Source organism: Adiantum capillus-veneris, chromosome 20 (assembly GCF_014529385.1).
Source record: "Adiantum capillus-veneris isolate H3 chromosome 20, ASM1452938v2, whole genome shotgun sequence".
Lineage (NCBI taxonomy): Eukaryota > Viridiplantae > Streptophyta > Polypodiopsida > Polypodiales > Pteridaceae > Adiantum > Adiantum capillus-veneris.
The window spans coordinates 72,908,554-72,928,445 of record NC_140950.1 but is presented as its reverse complement, the minus strand read 5'-3'; the positions used below and the strand labels follow the sequence as shown (position 1 = coordinate 72,928,445).

General features: G+C 42.0%; 1 protein-coding gene and 1 pseudogene across 2 annotated transcripts; one reads left to right on the top strand and one right to left on the bottom strand.

Annotated features, from left to right (window-relative positions):
- Positions 1-6,275: 6,275 nt before the first annotated feature.
- Positions 6,276-9,315, top strand: LOC147432729 (uncharacterized). The gene has a single exon (XM_086491635.1). It carries the CDS (start codon positions 7,663-7,665, stop codon positions 8,278-8,280), a length of 618 nt encoding a protein of 205 aa, XP_086347761.1. The 5' UTR covers positions 6,276-7,662; the 3' UTR covers positions 8,281-9,315.
- A 2,270-nt stretch (positions 9,316-11,585) lies between these two features.
- On the bottom strand, positions 11,586-19,892 carry LOC147432728 (hydroxyproline O-arabinosyltransferase NOD3-like; annotated as a pseudogene). The gene is made up of 10 exons (XR_015185574.1): positions 18,784-19,892; positions 17,785-17,852; positions 17,495-17,696; positions 17,325-17,422; positions 17,176-17,245; positions 14,248-14,319; positions 14,041-14,154; positions 13,679-13,740; positions 13,351-13,585; positions 11,586-13,261 (listed from the first exon to the last, which is right to left on the bottom strand). The product of XR_015185574.1 is annotated as a hydroxyproline O-arabinosyltransferase NOD3-like (transcript).

Genomic DNA, 19,892 nt, shown 5'->3' with positions numbered 1-19,892 from the left:
CAAGAGAAGAACAAGGATAAGGAAGAAGATTGATTGTCTCATATGAAGATCAGATTCAGCATATGGAGAGAAACAGGACTTAAAATCACAAGTTCATATGTGATAGATCCAGAAGCAACAAAGAATCTAATGTCCTTTGGCACATGAATAATGATAGGAAAGCCACCAATCATCGAGCTAGAAGAAATAGTGTACACAAGTTCTAAAACGGCCATTCCTAGCTTTGACGTGGCACAAGCCATACTCAAGTTGAGTACTAGAAATTACGATACTTTCGACATAATCGACTTCCATCACATCAAGGAGAGTTTGGTCCTGACAGAAATCTAGAGAAACATCTTTCATCAACAACCAAAAACTTTGACAACAACAATGGTAAGATCCCCAGAAGCACCTACAGCCCATGCAAAAAAGGAGCAACCAACAATTGTGGAGAAAGGTAAAGCTAAAGCAAACACTAAAGTAGATCGACCTTGCAAGATAACTTTACCTTCAACGAGCCTCCAACAAACTTCCTGCAAAGCCTCTACATCAAGAGCCACACCATCAACATTGCAATGAAAACCAAAGCAAAAAGTTTATCAACCAAATTTTTCATCACAAAAAATCCTCCAGAAGAAGCCGAAGAGAGTCAACCAAGTGTCGGTATCCAAAGAGCACATCCAAGTCAAAGACCCAGTTTGGATACATCAAGCATGGGTTCAACTTCAACAAAAAATGGTAATAAGGTGGGTAGTATCAAATGATTCAATCACTGCTCAAGGCTACTTCCAAGAAAACACATGTGTTTGGGTCAAAAAGCCTAAAGTAACTTCCTGGATCTACTCACCTCACGAAATAATTTCTACAAAGAGCAAGCCGAGCTATCAACAGAAGACAAATAACTCAAGCAAGAGAAAGAATAAAAAACAAAGACAAAAGAAAGGACTTAAAATCACATGTTTAGATGTGATAAATAATCTAATGTCTTATGGCACATGGATAATGATAGGAAAGCCACCAATCATCGAGCTAGAAGAAATAGTGTACACAAGTTCTAAAACGGCCATTCCTAGCTTTGATGTGGCAGAAGTCGTACTCAAATTGAGTACTGAAAAGTACAAGGATAATTTCAACATAATCGTCTCCCATCACATCAAGGAGAGTTTGGTCCTGACAGAAAGTTAGAGAAACATCTTCTTTCATCAACAACCAAAAACTTCAACAACAACAATGGTAAGAGCCCCAGAAGCACCTACAACCCATGCAAAAAAAGAGCAACAAACCATTGTGGAGAAAGGTGAATCTAAACCAAACACTGAAGTAGATCGACTGTGCAAGATGACTTTACCTTCAATGAGCCTCCATCAAAATTCCTGCAAAGCCTCTACATCAAGAGCCACACCATCAACATTGCAATGGAAACCAAAGCAAAAAATTTATCAACCAAAGTTTTCATCACAAAAAAGCTTCCAGAAGAAGCTGAAGAGAGTTAACCAAGTGTTGGTATCCAAAGAGCACATCCAAGTCAAAGACCCAGTTTGGATACATCAAGCACGTGTTCAACTTCAACAAAAAATGGTAATAAGGTGTGTAGTATCAAATGATTCAATGACTGCTCAAGGCTACTTCTGAGAAAACACCAGTGTTTGGGTCAAAAAGCCTAAAGTAGCCTGGATCTACTCACCTCATGAAAAAAGTTCTACAAAGAGCAAGCGAGCTATCAACAGAACACAAACAACTCAAGCAAGAGAAACAACAACAGAGAAAGACAAAAGAAAGGACTTAAAATCACATGTTTAGCTGTGATAGATCTAGAAGCAACAAAGAATCTAATGTCTTATGGCACATGGATAATGATAGGAAAGCCACCAATCATCGAGCTAGAAGAAATAGTATACACAAGTTCTAAAACGGACATTCTTAGCTTTGCCGTGGCAGAAGCCATACTCAAGTTGAGTACTAGAAAGTACAAGGATAATTTTGACATAATCTGTTGGATTCAAGCCCGGTATTACCCGTGGGAACATCCTCTTGTGATAAAGTGTTATGCACCAGTGCTGCTTTAGATGCATGCAACAACTCTAGTTAGTTGCTTTATATCATGTAAAGGGGTTTTCAAATAACTAAGCATAGCGTGTTTTTATTGTTACCCTATCTACTCTCTCTCTCTCCCCATCTCATTCATCTCGGTTGCTCCTCTCTCGCCATGGCTTTTCCTGCACGCCATCATCCTCCATAGGCTCCAAGCCTAACACATGGTATCAGAGCTACAGGCAAGGTGATCCGGCATAGACCGTAGCTGCAGACGGTTGCATATCGAAATGCACCCCTGGCTTGATGGCAATAGCAGAGACGTAGGAGAAGGAGGTGAAGAAATTTGTAGAGCATAAGAGGTCGGCTAGGACGTAGTCGAGAAGTCGCCGTCTTGAAAGGCAGGTGCATACGTAGGCATTCTAAAATGCCATCTCTCAAGCGGCTCCCAGGCGGGCAAGACGTAGAGGCAGTTACGGTAGCATCTCAAAACACTGCGTTGTAGTGCAATTTGACAGTGTGGTCTTCTGTGGCTATTTAAGCAGCTACCCCGCAAATTTGTACGGCATCTTAGAATGCTGCTAGCTTGTTAATGACCAGCATATCAAAACACTACCTGTAGAGTGGGATGAGCAGGTAAACGAGCCTTCACAATTGAGATTCATATTACTCTATTGACTATTGCAGGCCTCCAAAGGTTGTTAATAGTATGAGTAAGGTCTTGAGGGGTGATCTTATTAAAAACTATACGTATGTGTTGCAAATGAAAGAGCACGAGATACGCAATTTGGTCTGCAAAATTGACAAGCTAGATGACGCCACAGAAATGGTAAAACACATTATCAACGTGATCATCCTATCGGAGTTAAGCTGTCAATTCTCAAGGAAGTCGAAGACCGTACAAATCAATAGGTTTGTTACAACGATTTGGTCACTCAACACATGCAAAACATGAAGATTTACTTTAAGATTGTGGTTCATACGATTGGGGGCAGGGGACTGCCGGCCGGGTGTGTTTGTTGTCAAAACAATCATATGCTTTTCAATCAAAGCCTTCATTTAGCTTATAAATTGTCAGTTACTGTCATGCCAAGAAATTTGTACGGGCTATAGACACTGCCACACATGAGTGGGATGACCTCCCAAAATACCATTGTTGTTCTCATCCCATTTTTTTTGTCCCGCTTCTCATGAGGTTACTAGGTACACCTTGAACCCAAGGTTTTGCAGTGAACCAAAAACTCCACTCATTGATAGCTAATTTTTTGACCTCCACCCTATCTGTTCAAGGGGGGGTTTTACTATCATAGCACCAGGTTATGGATACAATAGAAATCCTTGGTTGTGAGAGAACCTAAAACTCACGGTTGCCGAGTATACCAAAAACTCGAGGTATCATGAGAGTGGTATGTCCAGTTCGGGCTTGAGGGGGGGATTGTTGGGTTCAAGCCCACTATTACCCATGGGAACATCCTCTTGTGATAAAGAGTTATGCACCATTGCTTTTTTGATGCATGCAATAACTCTAGTTAGTTGCTTTATATCATGTAAAAGGGGTTTTCAAATAATCAAGCATAGCGTGTTTTTATTGTTACTCTGTCGAGTCTCTCTCTCCCCATCTCGTTCATTTCGGCTGCTCCTCTCTCGCCATGGCTTTTCCTGCACGCCACCATCCTCCATAGGCTCCAAGCCTATAACATAATCGACTCCCATCACATCAAGGAGAGTTTGGTCTTGACAGAAAGCTAGAGAAACATCTTCTTTCATCAACAACCAAAAACTTCGACAACAACAATGGTAAGAGCCCCAGAAGCACCTACAGCCCATGCAAAAAAGTAGCAACCAACCATTGTGGAGAAAGGTAAATCTACAGCAAACACTGAGGTAGATCGACCTTGCAAGACGACTTTACCTTCAACGAGCCTCCATCAAACTTCCTGCAAATCCTCTATATCAAGAGCCACACCATCAACATTGCAAAGCAAAAAGTTTATCAACCAAAGTTTTTATCACAAAAAAGACTCCAGAAAAAGCTGAAGAGAGTCAACCAAGTATTGGTATCCAAAGACACATCCAAATCAAAGACCTAGTTTGGATACATCAAGCACGGGTTCAACTTCAACAAAAAAATGGTAATAAGGTGGGTAGTATCAAATGATTCAATCATTGCTCAAGGCTACTTCCAAGAAAACACCAATGTTTGGGTCAAAAAGCCTAGAGTAACAGCCTAGATCTACTCACCTCACAAAAAAAGTTCTACAAAGAGCAAGCCGAGCTATCAACAGAAGACAAACAACTCAAGCAGGAGAAAGAACAACAGAAAAAGACAAAAGAAAGGACCTTCAAAGCAACAAGCAATGCGACAAGTATGGGTGCCAAAGTCAGACCTCAACCAAGCTACCCAACAAAGATAGGCGGATGATTCCAGCGAAGCTACTAGACTTACAAGGATCTTACGAAGGCAACACTCAAATTGTCTACCAAAAGTAGTAGCTCGACCAAGCACAACGACAATCCATCATATAGCACAAGGCTCCTCCCAAAGGCAAGAACTCGGAGGGGTCACTATATATAAATTTTGCATATCGCATGCGTTCAAGGACTATTTATAAAACTTCTTATCTGTGAATTTTTGAAAATAAAATACACCCTTTTCTTACTCAATCTTGTAATTTTTTTTCCCAATTTTATATCATGATACCTTTTTGTATGAGAAAATGTGAGAAAAAATAAATTCTAATAATCCCTTTTGTTGCACTCACGTGATAGTCACATAATTATTAAGTGATCCCCCTAAGGGCAAGAAATGACAACCAGAATTCAATAGAATCCAATCACAATTGAGGGTGACGCAACCTCTAGATGGATGCTTCAATTCCAACTACAAAAGGAAGGCTTTTACAACAAAAATATCCAAGTATGGATATCGAAGCCTAGTGACCATCTAGTCATCAAGCAAAAGGAACAAATGCAAAAGACGATCACACAAGGACCAAAACCAAGGTGGGTTCCGAAATCGCTAGAGCGAACTCAAACACAAAGAATCCACACACGTCGACAACAGCTTCCCATAGGAGATAAATCAAAGGCTCCATCAGTCACTACAACAATCGAAGAACTTTTTTTCCAAAGCAGGATCAACTTTCAGCAACCAATGCAAGAGAAGCCAACATATGTCAACCTGTTGGTGGAATCCATCTACCAACACAATGAAAGAGGCCTAAATTTCCAAGAACTTATTGAATTGGGTTTTTGGCCTTGAACAAGTACGTCCAAGTCGGCATTAAAAATACATGTCATAAAAAATTAGAGTCGAAAAACTAAGCCACTAAATGAGCGAAGCGTTAGTCCCAAAGCTTCAAGTAATATTCTCTATGGTCTAAGCATCTTAGCTATTCTAGGTACTGCTCAAGCTGGAAAAGTTGATCATGTTTATATTGTGACACTCATGTTGGTGTAGGTGAGCAAAAGAGTCGAAGTCTATGTATTTAAGTCTGGCAAAGTGAAGGAGCAAGTCCATAAGACACTCATGCAATGAGCACAGTGAGGTTTGATTGAAGAAGCTTCTACATCGAAAAACCTTCTTGGAAACATGGAAGTTATTACGACATCCTTTGATGTCTCATGTGCTACACTTGTTCCTTGAAGCATTCATCGACTCCATCTTTCAACATGCATGCATTTGACAATTTCTCATATGCATATAAAATAATTGGCACTTGCATTAGGAACTCTTCTTTTGTTTCTCCTAAGCACTCACATTGCATCTCTTCTCCTTCTTGGTCACAGGAAATGAGGAAGAGGAGCCAGAATCCTTACCCATATCTCTTGACCTATCGCTCACAGAAAGAGAAAGAGGAGAAAGGGTGACAAACCTAAACCGGGTTGGCCTATCTATAGTGTTGTGAAGGCATATAATATTGATGACATTGATATCGAACAAGACATTTGAATAATATAAAAAAAATAAGATATAAAACAAGACATTTGAACAATAAACCAAACAAGATAAGATACCTTAACCAAAATGTCATTTGTCATTGATATGGAAATGTACAAAATGTCAGTCTGCTACTTAAAGAGACAACCAACATTACTACAAAATGCTAGTTTGATACAATTTGCATAGTCTTTATCAAACTTTAGCTTGGAAGAAGATGTACTATTCCTTCCAACACTTCTTGGAATAAAACTTGCTTCTCAATCCCCCCCCCCCCCCCCCTTCATCACGTTCACCAAACGTTCCCTGTGTTCGCATGGCAGGAGCCCACTTGAATCACTTGCAGGTCTGTAAAAGTTGCTACACACTAACGTGGAGCTCCGTGGTTCCTCCCTACTCTCCACCTTGAACATCAACAATATGTCAGCTGCAATGAATGCTAGTTGAAGACCCTCATGTGCGCAAAGTGACGACCAACAGGGTGCGTTCATTTTGCCATCAGACGCACGAATGATCGTCTCATCTTGCTTTACATCTCTCTCTCTCTCTCTCTCTCTCTCTCTCACACACACACACACACACACACACACACACACGTGCGCACGCACGCACGCGAGAGGAAGAAACTCGGCAAACCTTTTTGGAAGGATATTGGTAGCAGCGTTAAGCAAAATAGTCGCTTCTCTCGTGTCTATGGAAATTTTGATGTTGGCCTTCACCGCTTCCTCATCCCCTACTGTGCTTCCACCCATCTCCCTCTCTTAACAGATTTCATCCTCTCTTTGTACTCCAACAACGACCCCTCCCAATCCTTGCGCTTTAACACCTCCTTCCCCCCCTCCTTCTCTCACCTCTCCCACCTCCACTCCCTTGGCTTGGAATTAGGCCTGCGCATCGACTCTCCATCGCTCCTCAGCCTCTCCGGCCTTGCCGAAATCCAAATCTCACTTATGCTCTTTGCCCCCCTCTTCCCTTCCTCTCTTCACTACTTCTTTCCCAAACCTCACTTCTCTGCACCTTGACACCTGCTCTTTGTCTGGCTCTCTTCCCCGCTTCAACAACACCCCTCTCTTGCAAGAGCTCTTTCTGGATAACAACTTCCTCACCTCTACTCTACAGGAATTTGTCGCCCACTCTGATCTCCCCGTACTCCGCATGCTCTCGCTTCCCTTCAATTCCCTCTTGGGGCCGATCCCAGCATCCTTAACCCAGCAATTGCCCAATCTTGCAATACTCCGATAACAGCTATGGAAATCAATTCTCAGGTGCCTTCCCAGCTTTCAACTCTCCAAAGCTTTTGGAGCTTGACCTTGCTGGCAACCGCCTGAGCGGTGTGCTTCCCACAGAATGGCAACAGATGTCAAGCCTGAGCATATTGGATCTCTCTGGCAACAGCATAGGCGGCGGCCGTGAGAAACTACCAGGTTGGCTATTTAGATTGCCTCTAATGGAGCTAGCACTAGCATCCACAGGTCTACAACCTGGAGATTTTGTGTGCCAAGGCATGCTTCCTCTGCTAAATCAGACTCTCAACTCTCTTGTACCGGCAGGAAATAACCTCACTGGCCCTGACATACTCAACTGCTTTGCTCTCTACAACTTCAGTATACCAACCCTCGACCTCTCTAGCAATCCCCTCGCTCTTGAGCTCTCGACGTCTCAGCTTCCTCCATACACGCAGTTTTTAGACCTGAGCCACTGCCTTCTCCATGGCCCTATCCCTACCAAGTTCCCTATCTCTTTGGAAGAACCTTCTTGTGGGTAGCATCCCTTATGAGCTTGGAGTAATTGGAGCTCACTTTAAAACTTTAAAACTCAATAACAACCAATTGAGTGCACTATTGCTTTCTAACAACCAGATGCGTGGTTCATTCCCCCCATCCTTTGGAGCTCTCACTCCCAACTTACAACATATCGATCTCTCCAGCAACAATCTAAATGGAGCTCTCCCAACAGACCTACAATTGCCAGCTTTCTTGAATGTCAATAAATCTTCCCAAATTCTATCTAACTTGGACCGTCTTGAGGAGGAAGTCAACATTGTAGTCAAGGGAATGAGCACCACATATGACTATGAGCTTGTGGTATTAACTTCATTGGATGTGTCCAACAATCTTATTAATGGTACAATACCATCCAAGTTGGGAGAATTGGTGGGCTTGCATTTCCTCAATCTCTCCAGGAACATGCTTTCAAAGTCCATTCCAGCTGCATATTCCAAACTACATGTGTTGGAATCACTGGACTTATCTTACAATGAGCTACAAGGTCAAATTCCACCAATGTTCGTTGAATTGACTAGTCTTGAAGTTTTTGATGTGTCATAAAGAGTTAGATGGACGCATTCCAATTGGATCTGCATTTCAGTCCAACATGAGCTTCAGAGGAGATCTTGGCCTTTGTGGACATCCCATTCTTAAAGCATGTAACCCTAAGGAGAGTCCTACAACTTTTCCTAACCATCCAAACGGCAATAAACATTCATTTCTTACAATGATTAATGATTGGGTTGCTTGACCTGGTCTATGTGTGGGAATTATAATTGGCTGTGTAGGAACATTATGGGCACTCCAATCAGAATCTAGTCCTTTCAATAACTTGAAGCGATCCAATAAGAAAACATGAATTATGTCTTGAAACACAAACTTGGAGTTTTTGCAAACCATTGCTTATCAGTTGAGATCTAGATAAGGGAAAATTACCAAAATACCCCTTAGATTTCAAAAATTCCCAATGTACACTCGTATATTTTTGGGATGGATTTGCCCCAATTTTTGCACAGTCTAATCTTTATGACAATGTAGATCTATCTTTAAGTGCCTTAGACAAAATTGTTATGTCAATGAGCTCACAAATGGCTCCAAATGTGTCTAAAAATGATGAATGATATCATCTTAACATCCCACAATGCCATCTAAAATCCTAGTTCTATAATCTTCTATTGAGAGAGAATCAATCTTCTTATGAAGAGTTGCCTTTACCCTTTTTGAGTTTAAAAGATAGATCATTAGAGAGTTCACTTCTTTAGGGTTCATCTCTATTCTCAACTTTTTCTTCTCTAAACTAAGAGCAAAAGGATATCCTCCCCTCTGTTGATGGCATGCTTTCTCTACAATTTCTTATAATTCTAGATCATTGCTCCTTGAAAAGAAATCCGAACCCCCCCGCCACCCCTCCGTTATCAAAGTACCCTTTTCACCCCAAAAACGTCGGCTCAACGTAGCTCATTCCATCAATAAAACCTCTGCAAATGACTATCCATTAATCTTGAACTTCACATCTTTTCAAACCGATAATTTGTTGGTTGAACTCGCCCAACCTCAACAAACTCCTTTCCATGAACAACCACCACCCTTTCTTTTTTCAACACCCTTTAGACAATGGTATCTAGCATCCTGCTCGACTCCGCCCACATGAGGTATTACCACACTTCCATGGACACCCATTCTCCTATACCTATTTTTCGTAATAAAAGTCCTAGAGGCCCTCCTTGTGTTGGAGTAGTCCTATCTTTTCTTTCTTTAGTTCTCCATGTTTTCCCTCCATCTTTATGGAAGGGTACATCCTTGATTGTATCAAATTCCTTTCTTAAAGACACCACCAACCCCCCTAAAATGTATAAGATTCTCCCTCCAAAGAGTCTTTTCTCTCACTTAAACTTTGTATCCTTTTTGGGAATGAAAACTCACTTGCTATTTAAATCGTTTCCCTTTCTTCTGTTTAGTTTACACCACTGATGAGCTATTAAGAAAATCGCATTTGCTGTAAATCTTTGGCTACATCTCTCTCTCTCTCTCTCTCTCTCTCTCTCTCTCTCTCAAAACAACACACATTTTTTCACCATGTTTTGGAAAGACACTCGCTTATATGTTTTTTCGTAAATAACAAGCTTCATAGGGTTTTTGTTATACTTGTAGATGTACAACGTAGCACATTTCACTATGACTTTCGCTTTTTCGACGATTACTCTCACAACTTTGTCACTCCCCTTTAGCAACCACACCTCTCCTTTTTTTTCCTTGTTTCACCATCTTTACCATTGAACCTATTTCAAACCTCTACATTTCCCATCAAGTTATAGAATCCTCTCTCTCTCTCTCTCTCTCTCTCTCTCTCTCTCTCATATGGATGTGTGGCTGTTTGTGTGTTTTTAAGACGACAAAACTGGAATAACATTCCTTTCACCCAAGCATAGTAGATTGGTTATCCTAATTCCCTCTTGTGGGATTGTCCTTACAACGTTAAAACTCTTCTTCCTCTCTCTCTCTCTCTCTCGTTTTCTCACCAACTTTCTCCAAGTCAAGACACAAACACCCTACATGCTCTTACTTCTTGAGTCCGGATTGCTTCCCATTGAGGTCTTGGGCATGGAAAGGGTTGTGGAGTACATGCGTAAGACACAACGTAGCCCTTTGCATCGACTTCCTAGAATCGCATATGAAGCAAATCAAAAGGTTCAAAAGACATGCAAGAGCAAAATACTAAGTTCGGGGTGGATGCTTGATATCAAGAAATGGTTTGGAAGATGGGATGCATGTCACTTGGTCAAGGATGCGTCGATCGACTCCCAAGTTAATGAGGCCTTCTTACAACGCCAATGTATCATGGCTTGGGAGAAATCCGGAGGTTCTCGCTTCAGCCATTACACCACACACGTTGCCCCAAACTACAAATCTCTCTTCTTCTCGGAACGAGGTAACCGAACCCATTCCTACATCCTTGAGCCCATCCCGTTGAGTGCGATCCGCACCATTGCCTCCATTCGTCTTAGCTCCCATTCTCTACGCTACGAGACAGGACGTTGGGGCACTGGCGAGGAGTGTCATCGACTTTGCACCTTATGCCCTCGTCAAGTGCGAGAGAATGAGTACCACACACTACTTGAGTGCTCAGCTTTTGACCACATTAGGTCCTCTTTTCCCCATATATTCAGCCATGAGCTCTCCCTACATACCTTCCTCTCCCAACCACGATCTGGACTCTCTATTGCGACGCTCATTTCAGCCATTTTTGAGCATCGAGAGTCACTTATGAACTCCACTCACACCACGTGACATGTTCATTTGGTCCCATATGTCATATTTGACCTCCCAGGACGATAATAGAACTATCTATCTATCTCACACACACACACTCAAAAGAAAACGGTGCTTGCAACCTTTGGCTCTTTATATACTTTTGACCACAAAACATGATATAAGAACATAGGGAAAACGATACAACATAACCAATGATAATCAATGGGATAAATACTGTTAAACATAATCAATGGGATAAATACTCTTGAAACCATAGGATATAAAAACTGCGATACAATCAGTGAAAAATGGGAGGAAAGTCTAATATTTGTGTGAAGCCTACATCACAAGACGTTTTGGACAAATTCTCACAATAATTCCCACATTGTGACTTACCTCAACATCATGAGCTTTTGTGAGGAGGCACCGCATACCTAGCTAGGTACGATTGGGGGCAGGAAACCGCCGGCCCCGGCTCCCACATTGTGACTTACCTCAACATCATGAGCTTTTGTGAGGGCACCGCATACCTAGCTAGGTATGCGGTGGCTCTCGAGCAGAAGCTCATGATGTTATGCATTGTATGAAAAACATTGGAAAAGACTTTGTTTTCCTACATGAGAAAATTTGTAAATCTTCTTGTGCATGGGTCTGTCAAATGCTCTCTCCACACCCAACGATGGAGTAAAAGAGTTAAGTCCGACCTTCACTACCAAAATGACTATATACCATACATAAAGCATCATGCTGTAGGGGACCGAATCGCATGTCTTGCATCCACCTCCTGAGCTCTCTATGATCTAATCCCCAAATAAGATGAGACCCTCTAAATGGCCACACTGAGAAAATTTGGAGGATGAATCCACTAATCCTACATCAAAAAGAAAAAATAAATAGCACTCTAACCAACCCCAAGGTATCATCAAGGTTGCACTCAAACATATGAAAGAAAAACTCATTGCAGATAAAGCTCTATGCCTCCATCAAGGTCTGCTCCATCAATGTTTTTTCAATTGTTGACTCCCTCTAAGGCCGATCATATCATATAACATATAAATCTGCACCCAATCATCGATGACCGTTGATGGTCGACCCCTCTAAACCCAGAAAGTAGGGCACCTTCATGAAAATCACATCTAGCCTCAAAGTCTCTCTCTCTCTCTCTCTCTCTCTCTCTCTCTCTCTCTCTCTAGGTGAGCACAAAGTGGGGTTTATGACCCTATGCATTATATTAGAATCAACCATTGGTCCTTATACAAGAAATATGGGAAAAAACCCTGAAAAAATATACAATGATATCATGGGGAAAATTCCATCCAAACGACACAATACATCAAGGGATAACATCCTTAAATCAAGAAGTGGTAATGAAGCCCTCTGGCTGTAAGAACCGTACACAAATCTGCCAAAATCTCAATCTGCCTCGAATAATGTAGTGAAACCACCATGTGCAATGGTAACCACCAAACTAATATGAAATATCCGCTCTAACTATTATGTACCGAACTAGTACATTTTGTTCAGGACAGTTTTCAAGTAAAGGCTGAGCTATTTATTGACAAGCCAAAAATGACCAACTTTTAACATGGTGGGCTGCATTTATGACTTTTTTCAATGTTTATGGGCTCTAGGCTAAACTAACAAGTTTTCTATTTCAGTAGTACGATAAGTACCGCATGTCGTCGAACGTGTACTAATGGTAAATGACTGTATGTGTCAACCTTGATGGCATTCAACTACAAACACCCATAAAGCATCTTTCATATCTACATACCTAAATGAATCCAAGATAAGCCCAAATTTACCTTTAAAGGTAAAGGAAAGTGCAAAGTATAGACTCATGGTGGTCATCCACAAGACAATATAGCCATAGCTCCATCATGCATAGTATTGACTAAATATTACATCCCCACTAAGATCGTCAATGCCCAATAGATAGTGGGTGTAGAACTAGGTACTGGTATGTGCTCTCACACACCCACAACTCACACGAGCATACATCAATATAAAGATCTGCGTAGTGTGTTTTTGTCATAACTGTAGAGATGCAGGGCCGACTCAAGCCATAATGAAGCCTGGCACTAGCAGAAGCATCTCTCTAGTATCTGTTGACAAATATCCTCAAAGGTAATAAGCTATATTTTGTAGGACTGAGATGCTCCAAAAAGACACGAAACGGATCTAGCAATCCACAAAAAGGTCAAGACCAAAGTAGATGTATCCTCTTCCAATGGCCACAACATGGACATTGAATATTCTGAAATTTAGCATCTGGCACAAGCACAATGCCCTACAAGCAACACTTCAAATGAGGCATTTCCAGTTATAGCAAGGCCAGACGATAAGATCTTGTGTAAAAAAGCCGCATCTGCTAGATACCTCTCCTGCTTCACAACAAACTTGTATATAAAGGTATAAGGTATATAAATCCACTGTTAAAAGATTTCCTTCTGTTATACAATGACATAAAATTTTATTAAGGTTAGAACATTGTATATTCACACAAGACAGCCAAAGCTCCAAGCTTAAATAATTGCACGACTTTTCCTCGCTATTCTGCAATTGAAGAACACAGGCATAGTCAAAGAAATCAAGCTCATAATTTTCAAGAGACCTGCCACAACACCTAGTTTCCATTAGCACCCAACTCTTAAAACCATTTATAGAGAGCTTCACACCAAACTCTTACCTTTCATTGTGCAGCTACTTTCCTTCCTCCCAAAATGGTATGTTTGCAGTTGCTTCATTCACCATTTTCACCAGGGTCACCTAAGAAAGAACTGGAAATAAAAACTCCAATGACATGTGAACACATTCAATCTTTGGGGAGATGGAGTAATGGGCAGTCTAAATCGGAGGATGCTATGCAGCATGTTCAATCTCTCATTGACATTTATTTCTACTCTTTTTATGTGTGTGCTTTCTTTGATAAAATGAGAGAGAATCTTTTTTGTTAAGAAACAAAGCAACCAGCATTCACTGAGCTGAAATATGCATTAACATTAACATGGACTTTCAGTTGAAGTTTTAAACTCCTATTTCAGGTAACATTCACTACAATCAGCTTACCACGCTCTCTGGAACCCCTCGAGGGGGCAAAGGAAGATTCTTTGGAGGAGCCCCCAGAAGATGAGACCTTTTATCAAAACGCCATTCCCCAATTTTCCCATATGTCAATTCTCCCTGAACTTCAATAGTCCAAAAACTTTATGACACTGAAAGAATTGGACTGCAGCAGTGCCATAACCATAAAAACGACCACCAAAGAGAGATCACCTTCATGTTATAGTCACATCCATATGTGTAGTGTATGAGAAGCTTCTCTCCAACCTCGAGATCCCATGGGGGCTACCTTGTTCAACCATAAACAAAACTCTCTCTCTCTCTCTCTCTCTCTCTCTCTCTCTCTCTCTCTCTCTCAGTCAGGAGTCATCAATCACAGACAGCCCGATGCCTAGTGCGTCGGAAGAAGCGAGCTTTCTTAGCTCAAATAGAGCAAGACTTTGTACCAATTGTTCTTGAGTAGAGAGAAACATTTCATAGGAGAAAGAATTAGTTCCTCACTCATCATCACTCTAATTGCTAGCATACATAATAGCATAGTAATGAAGATGGAGAAGATGGCAAGCTTAAGCATTGAAGCATGACTCTTGGTTGGATTTGCATTCAATAGCCAAGAGTGATGGTGTAGGCTCTCAACCTCTCTACTTGCTTAGAGAAGGAGAGGGAGCTCTTGCACTTTGCACTTCTCACAATGAGAGAGTGTGTGTGCGTGTGTTTGTGGGAGAATATACCCCTCAAGCAAGCCCCCTACTTGCTTTGGTCGACCCTTCCTTGTAGCTCACGCTTGAAGCTCATTGGACCCCTCCAGACCTAGCCAATCACAAGCAAGAGTCATACCAAGCAACAAGGGTAGCCTTTGGACAAGTGTCCTCCTTTCCCCTTTAAGAGAGAGGGCTTTATAAATGCTAACACAATTAATTAAATCCACTAAATTATCATTGAACCCCTTGGAAGGCCAACCAATAGGCTTTAGGCACACCATGAGGGTAACCTAGCTAGGGGCTTGACATGTGTCCTACTTGCCTCTTGGGCAAGGGGTGCCCTTTGGGGGAGAGTGTGGTCAAGCAACCAACCCCCCTTCTTGCATGGCTCGTCCCCTCCTTGTAGGGATTTACTTTGACCTTTGTACCACCTCAAGCCCCTCAACTTTGGGCCTAGTTCTCAACACAAGCTTGGACCTTAAGCCCCTCAAGCTTGGGCACCCGTGACCCATCTCACCTCAAGTACAGCCCTAGCATCTCAAGCATGAAAAGCACCTCAAGCATCTCAATCATCAAGCACTTCAAGCATCTCAAGCATCTCAGCCATCAAGCATGACAAGCACCTCAAGCTTGGGCCGGGTCCCACCTCAAGCACAGCCCTAGCTTACCTAAGGTCAAAGGACTTTTAACACTAATTATTGGAGGTCTTCAATGAAGCTAACCCTAAGGTCTTTATGCTCCATTGGTTAGCCTTGCTCTTTGATAGACCATCTCTCATTTGGACCCCTTGGGGATGGCTAGATATTAGATTTTATGACAAATATCGAGGATAAAGATTCGGCAGAGGAGATCGGCATGGCATACGATGGCGGCCACAATGGCCACGACGCCAAATTTCTAGTCAGGTGGCCGTTTCCGCCACTTGCTTCAACCAGAGAGAGGCTTGTGAGCGGCAGAGAGAGGTAAAAGGAGCTCCTTACAATGATTTGGACCCATGTGTGGGAGTTCAAGTTATCCGTGTTTGAACCCGTGGATCGAAGTTCAAGGCACATACATCTGGCAAGGAACCAATACGCCGTATACAAAACACTATGGATGTGCGCGACAATCCAGTGTTGTTGGCCAGATTGTGGACACAATGTGTTCCAACAATTCATTGTCTAAGAAAGTTTGGAATTGACTAGTTCACAATTCACGAATGTGGATTCTTGGACATGGTAGTTCAATTTTCTATGAGGCAAATGGTGCTCAAGGTGGCATTGTACAAAGGTAAAAATTTGATGGTAGCATAACCAAGGTGTATCCAATAGAGTTATCAATTGCTGGGGTTCCATGGTAGGTTCTTCATCGACTTGGTCTTCCTACATATGTCCACTATAAGCTGCAGAGAGGGTGTTAAAATTATAGCATCTCAAGTAAATGGCCCAATGTGATCCAATTGTTTATTTTGGCTCTAGGTATTTATTTTACTAGGGAAATTTCTTGAGAGGGGTACTCAAGGCCCCCGGGCTAGTATATAAGCAATACCTATCCCCCATTGTATAATCATCAATTCATTGCCCACTTGGTTGGTTCAACAGAGTCTTTGGAGTCTGTTTCTCTCTCATGTATTCTCTCCCTCATTGTATGCTTCCGCATCATCGACTTTGACAACGGCATCATTAATTTGGCTCATACCATAGTCACCTAGAGCAAAAAATCTGAACGGGACCGGCAAGGCCATCAAAGACAAAACCAGCTCGCTCATTTCATTGGAACTGCTTAGAAACGGCTTTTTTATAGGTAAATTGTGTGAGAACTTGGGGAACTCCCTGAAGAAACCGCAAAACAGAAACCAGAGAATTTGAAAACGGAGTTTCCGATCCAATCAGCTTCGACATAGAGAACCCGATAACTATGTCTCATACAAATCTACAAACTATCTAATATCCATGTAATAGTCAACCTTCACCATCATGGCTCCTGTAAGATATCATAGACAGTCTCCCTCGTCCAAGACATATCATGTAATGTCTGAATCTAAATCACAAATGATCTCTCTGGACTCTCCAACTACTTTGAAATACCCTCTCGATCCTGATCGGGGAGCCTCTCCTCATAAGGTATATTTGGGAGCTACACTGCCTCATCCAACATCTGTCTCACTACCCGTTGTTTGGCATTTTTTTAAATGCAAAAAGATTTATCAAAAATCTTTGGAAAGCTTGCCAACTTATGTTTACACATGGTATGAGTGCAATGCACATACACTTCCATAACTCGGTACGTTTTTTTTGGCAGCAGTCACCCATGTGATTAACAAACAAGACAAAGACTGAAAATGACGAGTAAACGAAGGAAAAAGCACAAAGAAACCGTCACTTATTTGGCAGATTTAAGTGAACCCCTGGATGTGAATCGCAAGGCATTTACACCCATAAAGAAATTAGTAGAAGCATACCTGAATCATGAAGTCTTTTTTGAGAGCATGTTTGACTCCGTGTACGGCTGACGCAATCGCATAAGCATACCTGATCAAAACCACAACAATGACTTTATCAGACTAAAGTACATGCAACAATTGGATGTTGCTGTCTTTCAACACATTACATTTCTAAAACCCAACCAAAAGTTTTGTCTGCTTCTGGATCACCCTTCATTTGCAATGAGATATTCATCCATGTTGGCGCTATCTTCTCAAGTTGGGACTGAGGAAAAAATCAAAATTATAAAAACCAATGATCATCTCAAGACCAATGACCAGAACTCTAGTAACTTACTTTCTTGATGATAGCTGGGGAATTACCGATAGGATCCACATTTGAAACAGGTCCCATGTGCTCTGGGTAATACTTTCGAACAACTTCTTCATACTTTGTCGGAGTAATGTAAAAAAATGGAAAAGCCGCAGGTATATCTTCAGTGGCTAAATTGGGAAGTGGTTTCACAATAATGTGATCTGGTTCAGCCATCATGATGTAGCTGCAAGAACAAAAAAACACTATTTAAACTATTAAATAGTGCTCTCTTACAGCCTCGACTGCTTTCAATTTGCTGAGAACATGCTCACTCTTCTTCAATTGGAACCCTTTGGAGCCATTGCACAAACGCCCAGGGGCGATTCAAGACAACATATCCCTGGCAGACATTATTAATGAACCTCCATCAAGATCTAGGAAAGAATATGCAGAATGACTTGAGTTGATTATCATGTAAAGTTCATATCAGTAGTGCCAAAGGTAGTCAGAGCATCAGCATTTGTATTCACGACAAATATGCACACACAATTGAAGCTAGCCACTGAAATTCAACTTGCTCATCTTTGAGCAACAGTTCAGCTTTATCAAAGTAATATGTTATGTCATCTATAGGAGCAGAATCATGGAGCACGCATGGAATGCACAGATATGGTTCATAGAGCACACCGTGTATGCCGAGTTCAGGGGTGGAGTTCATGCTAGGGCCACCACACAGGATTGTGAGGAAGCCCTAGTAGGCAACAGGTGTGAAGCCCAACACACCATGGTTTAGGTGATGCTTGGGCAATGACCGGCCAAGCCTGAACAGGCCAAGAGCATTTTATATGTATAGGGACTCCTACCGTTAGGTGGACAGTTCGTTCTCAGTGCTCCTATGTCAGAGAGCTCTCGGGTGAGCTCTTCCACGAGGCTTATGCCTCCACAAGAAGTTTTGGACAAATTCTCATGATAATTCCCACATTGTGACTTACCTCATCATCATGAGCTTCTGCGAGGGAGGCACCGCATACCTAGCTAGGTACGATTGGGGGCACGGGACCGCCGGCCCGGTGGGGGGGGCCGACGGTCCACTGCCCCCAATCGTACCTAGCTAGCAGAAGCTCATGATGTTATGCATTGTATGAAAAACACTGAAAAAGACTCCATTTTCCTACATGAGAAAATCTCTAAATCTTCTTGTGCTCAGGTCGTTTCATAATGATACAATGTAAACAACACAACGAAGATTAATTTGCACTGAAATACTCAGCTATTTGCAAATGGTTTGGAAATCGCAGGTAAAATTATGTGTAAAATTAAGATTTTGCTACCTGGTCCACTCCCTTCGGAAGCTCATCCACGACGACGGTAGGTATCTCCATCATGAGGTGGTCATTGGTGCCAGAGTGCAAAATCCTTGTGAAACCTCCCATTTCTGACCCAGGCATGTGCTGGAACTTCTTGTACCAGTAGTACATGATGCGGCATTGCCAGTGGTTGTAGGCTGAATTTGAGGCGGTAACTGCAACATGAAAAAGCCTCTGTTTTCCCTGTCTTTGGTGACGCCTTTCTATAGAAAACTTCTGGCGTAATTTGACAATTGGGTCAAAAGAATTGATCATAGAATCAGTGTCGGAATCGAAGCTGCCTGTGGAGGAGCTATGGCCGGATTGTAGAAGTGAAATAGTGTTGTATGTGGCCAAGAAGGTGGCAAACAAGATCAATGCCCAGAAGAGCAAAGACTTGCTTCCCATGTTGGAGACAAAGAGAGTGTCTGATGTAGCACAAATTGGCGCAGAATGCAGACCAGGCCTAATTTTTGAAGGCTTCGACGCCCTTAGGAGGCACTTTTATCCTTCAGTGAAGGGTAAAAATATTTTTACCCTTCGAAAGAAGGATAGAATATTGAAAAATGTACGAGTAGCCCTTCTAATCTTTGCCTAAATATAGCTTCATGAAGGATAGGTAAAATTTACCCTTCAAGTGAATGATTAGGGTCACCTTTCAAACAAGAGCCTTGATGCAGACGCCCTGATGCTAGCTAGCTATGGTGAAGCTTAAGGCAAGGAAACCGGAGTGAAGGAAGAGAATAAGGAGGAGACACAACAACCAAAAGAGTTCCTGTAAAGAGTGTGTCACTGGAGAAAAGGAGGCGAAAAGACACGTGAAAGAGGAGTCGGCTTCTTGACACAGAAGGAGACGCTTACAAAGACACCGATTCAACATCAGGATTCAGAACGTGGAAAGCTTTGTGTCGTGCATTCAGACTTTTGAAATGTGAAAGCGGAAATGAGGGTATTCTGCAAATGGATGGTGTGAGAGATGCGGTCCTGTTGGCTATGGCGGGCTCGAGCTTGTGTCAGTCCGGGTGAAAGAGCTGAGAAGGGAAGGGTGCCGCAATGATTCTGCATAATGGCATCGACAAGCTTGATTTCTGAGG

Bases quoted from the DNA above. Each gene is read 5' to 3' on its own strand.
- LOC147432729 (XM_086491635.1), top strand. From the start codon at position 7,663: ATGGCCCTATCCCTACCAAGTTCCCTATCTCTTTGGAAGAACCTTCTT.